This window comes from Micropterus dolomieu, linkage group LG11 (assembly GCF_021292245.1).
Source record: "Micropterus dolomieu isolate WLL.071019.BEF.003 ecotype Adirondacks linkage group LG11, ASM2129224v1, whole genome shotgun sequence".
In the NCBI taxonomy this organism is placed as follows: Eukaryota; Metazoa; Chordata; class Actinopteri; order Centrarchiformes; family Centrarchidae; genus Micropterus; species Micropterus dolomieu.
The window spans coordinates 21,382,384-21,390,874 of NC_060160.1; the positions used below are offsets into that span (position 1 = coordinate 21,382,384).

Consider the following 8,491-nt stretch of genomic DNA (forward strand, 5'->3'; position numbering starts at 1 on the left):
GGAATGCACAGACCTGTATATTGGGGAGACTAAACAACCACTACACAAACGCATGGCTCAACACAGAAGGGCCAACTCCTCAGGTCAAGACTCTGCAGTCTACTTACATCTGAAGGACAGAGGACACTCGTTTGAGGACCACCAGGTGCACATTTTAGACAGAGAAGATGGATGGTTTGAAAGAGGTGTCAAGGAAGCCATCTACACCAGGGTTGAGAAGCCGTCATTGAACAGAGGAGGGGGTCTACGCCACCACTTATCCCCCACTTACAATGCTGTCCTTTCATCACTTCCCTGGAAACTCAACAAACGTAACCTATTGGCCTCAGGTGAAGATACCAACGATGGTCGTTCAGTCTTGGCCACCGGTAGTCTTAACGACTGTAACGACTGTCGTCACAGCAACAAGGAACACTAACGAACCAGTGGTATCGATGACCCGGGCCAACGACCCCACTGAGGTTAAATAGCTGAGTTTCCCTGCCAGTCAGTCAGAACTGATGAAGTCCTTTGGATGAGGGACGAAACGTCTTCCAGTATCTTCAACCAAGTCCAGTTGCCCTTGATTTTAACCTTCGTTGGATAACTATGACCTGGATGACTGAGAATCTTCATAGACATCAAAGCAGATTCACTTTGGTCCCATTAGTAGAAGAAATATGAACGCACAGGGCATCATTTTCTCAGTCATACAATTAATAAAGCTATTAACAGTGTTGAAGTAACAGAGTACCGTCATTTATAATGCTTACACCAAGGTGTTACATTTCATTAAAATGACACATTGATTGATTCACGATCCTACAATCACACACAACAACAGATTGCATTTAATGCTAGAAAAGCCAGCTCCAGGATTTTTCTCCTTGTATAGTCGGCCATAAGGTGATCAAATCTATGATGCAACGTCAGAAATGCGATATCCAAAGTAATACTACTTGTCCTCTTCTTTAACAGTATCCTACAAAATAAAACCAGCAAGTGTCGGAGAGCCTTGCAAAGGAGGGTCATGAATGTTTCATGGTCAGCTGGATCACATAACTACGATACACAGGATCTGCCCTTTTTCCCCAAAAATCTTTTTATTGAGTTATTTGCAGACAAAGTTGGTACATTAAATACTTCTGTGACAGAAGAAATTAAGAAAAAATGCCACCCACCCTCCCACCATGGTCATGGTCACAAAAAAATAAAATCAACAAATAAATAAATAAATAAAATCAAACAAAGTCAAGTGCATACTTACAAAGAGCCCGGTCTAGACATGCTTTATATGAAAAGTGCAACGAGTTAACTTTTATTAAAATTAAATGCTACAACAAGTAATTGTTTAGTAAAAATAAAATAATAATGATTATAGTAATAGTTGGTGAGCTGGAAAAAGGCATTTAGTACAATAAGTTATTGGTAAAGAGGATAATAGAGTGGAGGGAGCAGTAGGGCTCAGGAGTGATAGTGAGGTCATTGATAAAGACTAGTAGGGGACTTTTCAGTGAGAATTTTAACATCTCCTGTGTCCACCTGTCATGTGTTGAGGGGAGGCATGTTTCCATTTAAGAAGGATGCAGCGTCTGGCTAACAGTGGTGAAGGCAATGACACGCTGTTTTGGAGTGGGCATATTCTGAGTAGGAGGGAGGCTGAACAAAGCAGTCAGGGGGTTGGGGTCTATATTTTTGTTGAGGGCCTCAGTGTCCAGTATAATTTTTTTCCCCCACTGGCCCTCCAGGCCCATAGATCACAGTTTTACTGGCCCCTTGCATTTTTTACTGGCCCAGAGTGAAAAAAGAGAAAAATTGCCCAATTGGTGCCCAATGCACGCCGCTCCCATTATCCTGGCCTGAAAACCTCCAGTGCTTGACTAGAGGTATAACCAAAAAAACACTTCCCAGGTGCTCCAAACTCCCAATCCGGGCTGAGCCAGCTCTGATCACTAACATTAATTAAATAACGGCTATTTTTTCATCAGCAAACTTAACGTAAATGACAGGGAGTTGATGCAGAGCAGCCGGGGGACACAGGGAACATTAGGACACCGTTGCAATGTTACTTTTGGAGACAACGTAGGCAGCGAGGCAGCTGACTTGCAATATTGACAGAGCAACTGTCAACTGGCCCGAACGGGGCAGCGACTATCCAATCAATTAGCCCAACATAAACTTTTTTCTGGCCATCGGGCCATTGCTTATGTCGACCCCGGGCCTGGTCAGGGGTTGTAAATACATCGGACCAAAAGTCAGTCAGCCCGTGGCATGTCCAGAGCATATGAAAATGGTTAGCAGGAGATTGTTCACATCTATGTCATGCATTGCTTCTATTGGGATTTTCTTTTACCAATTTTAGCCTGGCATATTGGGCTCTGTAGAGCTCCATGCACTGCTGTAAGCCACGTCTGGCACATAAAGATGACGAGTGCACCAGACTGAAAGTGTCCCCCCAAGTCACGCGCCCAGGAGGCATTGAGAGGTGCAGTGGAGCCTGGATTCAGAGAGTCAGTTTTGTCACTTTTGATCAAAGTCAAGGGTGAGAAACTGATCAATTTGCAAGTGTTGAAAAAAAGTGTCTCCTTAATTTAAGGGATCATGTCTGGCATGATGTGAGGCGGAGGGACAGGTTTTTGGCCAGTATCTTACAATCAACATTTGAATTGAAACTGGTCATAGCTACTGCAACAGTAGAGTCTGTCTTCGGAAGCAAAGATATGTACCCCATAGACAAAGTTGCTGGTAACTGGCCTTCCTGAAAGGAATCATTGTACATCCCCGCTAGATTTGGGACTAATAATGTTTTCGACTGTGAAGCCTTTGGTGCCTGGGGGACATTTATATGCTCCCTGTATGTCGAGGGTGGAAATGGGGTCACCTAATCACCTGGCGATGATTTGGGATGATACCAACTTTAGTGGTTTTGTTCATTCCTTTAGTGTTCCAGGAGATCAGACGCACTCCTCTACCTGTCGTTGTCAGGGGATTAACCATATAAAAAGTCTCATGATGGTCAGTTGACCTGGAACAGTGTAGTGCCTTGTGCGCCGAGGAGAAAGAGAGTAGGGGAGGTAGAGATGAGAAGACAAAAAAGAAACCATGTGAAAAGAGAGAAAAAAGAAAAAGAAAATACAAGAACAAACAAACAAACGCAACAAAAAACAACCTAACAACCACGATTGTGGCCATACCTAGAGCTACACCCAGAATATGAACCACGACTGTGCACCATAGCTCAAAGCTTCACTGCTACACTACTGGGTCCTCCTTCCCTAACCAAACAGTGGTCATCCCATCGATTGCAGATGGATTAACAAGTGAATCTCAAGATATAACCATATGGATATTTTGATTAAAATAAAATAATGAATAAATAAAACACAAATAATATATGCATATACACATGCATATATACATATACAGTATACATACACATACGCACAGATAAACACCAGCATAGATACATACTCACACATATGATAGAAATAATACAAAAATATATGTATATATTACACCCACACACAAATATACATCTACATACCTAAATGTAACTGTGGCTGTCAAGTCTCCAGAGCACCAGCTCTGGTGAGTAAGTCCACCGTGTGGTGCAGTGCTGGAAAGGGGTCTAAGGTCTGAGGGCTAGGGTCCCTAAAGTCCTCCATTAAGGCAGAAAAACAAACAGTTAATAGTCAAGTTACTTGGTTTGGCTGGCCGTGAGTAAACCTGGTTGCCAGCACGAGAATGAGGACCACCACAGTCTGCAATGCAACCTCAGCAGGCTTATGTGGAACAGTTAGGTTAGAGGACATTAGCTTAGCTATTCCAGCAGTCAGTCAGTCAGTAATAGGCATCCTTGGTTTATCAGAAAGTGTCTGATGAGCCCTATCTCACTACGGTGGCAAATCGAAGACGCCATCGCCAAGAACCTCTTCCAGTAGCTCAAAAACAGTAGAAGGAAGAGGACCCTCAATGGACTCATGTAGGGCCGTTATTTTGGTTTGGCAGTTTAACATTGCTTTATATTAGCATAGTATATGATGTTCCCAGAGCTAGTATACACTTGTCCTGTCGGTTGGTGTTGAACATGAGTGGAGCAATCTTCTGAACATGGTTTGACACTGTAGAATGGAGTCTAGCTTTGCTTAGAGTGTCAAGATATCTAGAAGTTAGTGGAGAGAGCTTTTTGGTGTTCTTCCAGGAGGCTAGCTACAGTCGCCATGTTGAATTTGTTGCTAGCTTCTCCGGCTGGTTCCGATTTGGCGGTTTGTTCCCTATTATTTTATTTGGATGGTCTGGTTGTGGTCATGTCAGTGATATGTGGCTCAGACTTACAATATTGCCCACTTGGTGGCGAGTTAAAGTGAAATTATGGAGTTTAGATTTTAGAGTTTAGAAGTAAAAGTTACAGAAGTAAGACTCTACTCCATCATACACAACTAGCAGTCAATTGACCCGAGTCCTACAGGGTTGTACTTAAATTAGAGTCTTTGGCCTTCTCCCTCCTGTTTAAACCCATCTGGCTCTCTGTCAATGTTGGATCAGTCTTCCGATACCTGGGTGGGGTTATTTTGGTGAGCTCATGCTGCTCAGCATATAGGAACCTCTCATTTTCATAGTGGACCCATAACGATTTGGTCATGCGCTTGCACATGAGATAAATCATCTCGCAGATACACATGAAGATGCACAGCGCACTGGATATGACCATGAACAACGTGAAGATCTTTTTCTCTGTTGGACGACTAATGAAGCAATCAACGGTGTTCGGGCATGGATCCAGTGAACACTTGGATAACCTAAAAGAAAAGAGTAGAGCCGATAGTTCTCTTCAATTTTAACGTTTTTCTGTAATGCTAAAGATGATTACAATACCGTGCTTGAAAAGTAATGATACAAGCATTACCTGGGCAGGTCATATCCATGGTATATCCGATACAGAATGTAAAGAAATGATGTGTCGAATCCAGCTTTAAAGACCAAACTCAACAGATAAGTCCACCATAGCCCCCCTCTCTTCTTGCCAGGGTTGGCGTACAGGCGAGAGCCTTGGTGCAGCTCCACATATTTGCTGTCCTTTCCTTCACGGTGTTTAACATGAGCTATCACCATCAGAGATGGGCAGGTGACAAAAATCAGCTGCAGCGCCCACAGACGTATGTGGGAGATGGGGAAGATGTGGTCATAGCAGATGGTGGTACAGCCAGGCTGGAAACAAAGTAAAGGAATTTTTAATAAACAGTTGCTTTTTCTATTAGGGCTGCAGCTAACGATGATTTTAGTATTCGAAGCTTCGATAGATTATTTCAACGATTCATCGATGCGTTGTTTAAGAAGTACTTTTGCTCGCCCTCCGTAACGAGATCAGCTGTGCACGTTTATAGGTGATAGATGTTTATTAGTCCTTTCGGAAATTCATACTGTGTCATACAGCAAACATCAGACCAACTACTAGACAGCTGCTTTACCAACACAAACATCACCCGAGTGCTATACAAGTTATACTAAAGGCTCGTGCAGACTACACTGTGTGCCGTTCACACAACTTGCCGTCATATGATGGCAGTCTTTAAGTCATTGTGGCGTTCACACACGCTGGTCTCCAAACCACGTTTTGTCAAGAAGACACAAGTGAAATGTGAAACGGGAAATGAGCGATCCTGCACACAGCTGTTGTTTGTTATTATACGGATAGCAATTATAAAGACAAAGAATATGGTTGAAAGGATGGATTAGTACATGCAGGTAGCAGTAAACGTCTGAGCTACAGAGAGCTGCAGGGGAGTTAAAAGGTGCAGCTCCCCGACACCCAGTTAACTCTTGACTGTGAGGTTACAACTCACGGCCCAAATGGAGAACAACAAACGCACGTGTGCACATTTTAAGCTGAGGACTGCGGATTACTTTGGCTAGCCTTCAACTCAACAAATAATCGTGATTTCAGTTAAATGCTAAAGTTGCTGTTACTGTTACCTTGTCTGTGGTCGGCTGGCAGAACACCGGCTGCTTTCTGATAAGGTGCCGTCGTGCTGTTGCCGAGGCGACATAAGTTTCGTTTTACGGTGGACGGACGGTAACATTACAGAGTTGTTGTTTTCTTTAGCTTGAAATAATCCCATACTTTGGACAGTTTCTTTTTTGTCCCTTGCTATTTTCTCTCTCTTCCTCCACTTTGCAAACAGGGCCATCATAATCATGGTGTTTACAGCGTAAGTGTGAAACACTGTGCTGTGTAGTTACATGGATTAAACGAAGCATCGATGCAAAAACATTTGTGTCGAAGCATTTTATTCATCGATTTTTTCGATATAATCGATGAATCGTTTCAGCCCTATTTTCTATAATGCCTAGAAAGTCTCAGATGAATAAAATGAGTTGTATTTGTACCAGAGATAAAAATAAAAAACCAAACAAACAAGGAACCGAGTAGATTCAATGAGACAATAATTACTTATTTTATATCAGAGGTAATGCAACTGTCATGAAATGATAAATACAAAACAATACCACATGTGCTGCCAGAATTTAATATTAGCTAGAGGATGTGATGCCCCTGTACTGGTTAAAACATATAATGCATCTGAAACTTCTTTTGAGGGATCTGTGACAAAGACAAATATCTTAACCAAAAAAACATTTTCTTTCCTGCGAGATTATAGACAAAAATCAAGTAAGCATTTTACACTTGATTTCTATTAGGATTACAACAGAGATTTAGTTTTCTGATGTTCAGAATCTACAAGCCACGGACAAAAAGAAAGCTGTACTACTAAAATGAATACTTTAATAGATAGTGCTGATTGCCTACCAGTTACCTTATGTTCTGTATGACAAAACGAAAGTGAACCTAACAAACTGACATAATTTAATTACTAATCTTCTAGTCACATGGGTAAGTGTACAAATGTGTTGAAGTCCTAATGGTGCTTTCAGACCAAAAGCGAAGCGAGCGTCCGGGGCAGTGAGTTTACATACAAAGTCAATGCAAAGAGTCACGATTTCCTGTCGGGCGGCACACAAGCGGTGTGAAGTGACGCTAAGGGGGCGGTGCAGGTGACGCGAAGCGAAGGCAACGCAAATATTTTCAACTCAAGCAAGAAATTTGCATGACGCTGAGTCGCGATAGCCCATCAACGTTGAGATTGTCCGTACGTCACCGACGGCTTCAGAGCGTTGTGTGGAGTGGGCCAGGCAGAGCGGGCAATGGAAAATCTGCTGGCTGGCAAAGAGCTGCTAAACTTGGGAGAGAGGAGCAGGGAACAGCACTCAACCTTTTGGACAAAAACACAGTCAGACTGGATTATGCTCTGAGTACTACGCCGTTTGCTCGCGGGAGGAGCTCGCAGTAAACTACTTATATTAAATTAGATTTTTACTTTAGTTTTTAGGATTACAACGTTGATTTATCTTCACTCGAGCTTCTCAGGTTCCAGTGTTGTTAGCGTCGTTTGGCACTACTTCATATTTATATAAAAACCAGACAAAACTGGACATTGCTGGGGGAAAGCGAGGAGGTTGAACTACCTGGTGAGTTCAGAAAACATGTGTATGTAACTTTATTCCAGCTATCGTTGTACTTTACTGTGACCAAGTTAGCATAGCATAGCCCTGATCGATCCGAACTCCATTCAGAAAACAAACATTTTAGAAGTTGTTGTCCTGCTGACTTGCTGACAGACCTGACAAAGCATGAATTCATATATTTAACAAATCTGCATCATGTTGTAGTTCTTTCGGCATCAGTTTGGCTTTATTGCTATTTAATCACAGCAAAATGTTTACTTTGGGTTCATACAGCTGTAGTAATGGCAAGTTGTGTTTATTCGCGTTATCGCGTTGTGTGTGAACACTCAGCAGTTGTCCAGCGATAAAACCCCCGCGAGGAGAGCGTTGCGTGGATTAAATTCGCATTTGGTCAGAATGCCGCTTAGGAGGTCAGCACATCTCTTTAATAAAGCTGTCTGCACTGAATGCCAAGCTCTTGAAGGGCTACTCCTGCAATTTAATGTTTCAATTTGATAAAGTCGGGTGACTCATAAGAGACAAATTAAAAATAAATGTTGTTTCTAGAGCAGCAACATTAATGTTTGCAACAGCAAAGTCACTATATATAAACTCAAAATATGACATCACAATAGTGATTGAAGTTTAGAAAGAATAAAAACTCAGTCAACATCTTCCTCCTCCTCTCTGCAGTTATTCACTGCCTGCATGTAACATTACCTGGTCGATGGAGGAGCGGCTGGTTTGTCTCAGCCAGCAGCTGAGTTTACAACAATGTGCCACATTTTAAGACTACAGACCAGTCTATGCTCCAGACAGACAGCTTTCTATTTAGCTTGTTTTTAAATAAATCCCTGTGAGCCAAATCCTCAGATATCCCCCTGTTCTGAACGCCCTGTTTTTAACTGTTTTTTCTACTGACGGCTCGGTATCATGTCCTGATACACACATTAGAGAATGGTTAATCAGAAGACAGTGGATTTTGGAGCGGGGGGGGGGGGGGGGCCCA

General features: G+C 42.4%; 1 protein-coding gene across 3 annotated transcripts in view; it reads right to left on the reverse strand.

Moving 5' to 3' along the window:
- Positions 1–3,434: 3,434 nt before the first annotated feature.
- Positions 3,435–8,491, reverse strand: part of LOC123978568 (gap junction beta-4 protein-like) — a 9,694-nt gene continuing 4,637 nt past the window's right edge. For all 3 annotated transcript variants that reach the window (XM_046061870.1, XM_046061869.1, XM_046061868.1), the window contains 2 exons: positions 4,886–5,187; positions 3,435–4,778 (listed from right to left, as the gene is read on the reverse strand). In XM_046061870.1, coding sequence (XP_045917826.1) covers positions 4,442–4,778; positions 4,886–5,187 — 639 coding nt within the window. In that variant the 3' untranslated portion in view covers positions 3,435–4,441. The remainder of the gene's footprint in view (positions 4,779–4,885; positions 5,188–8,491) is intronic.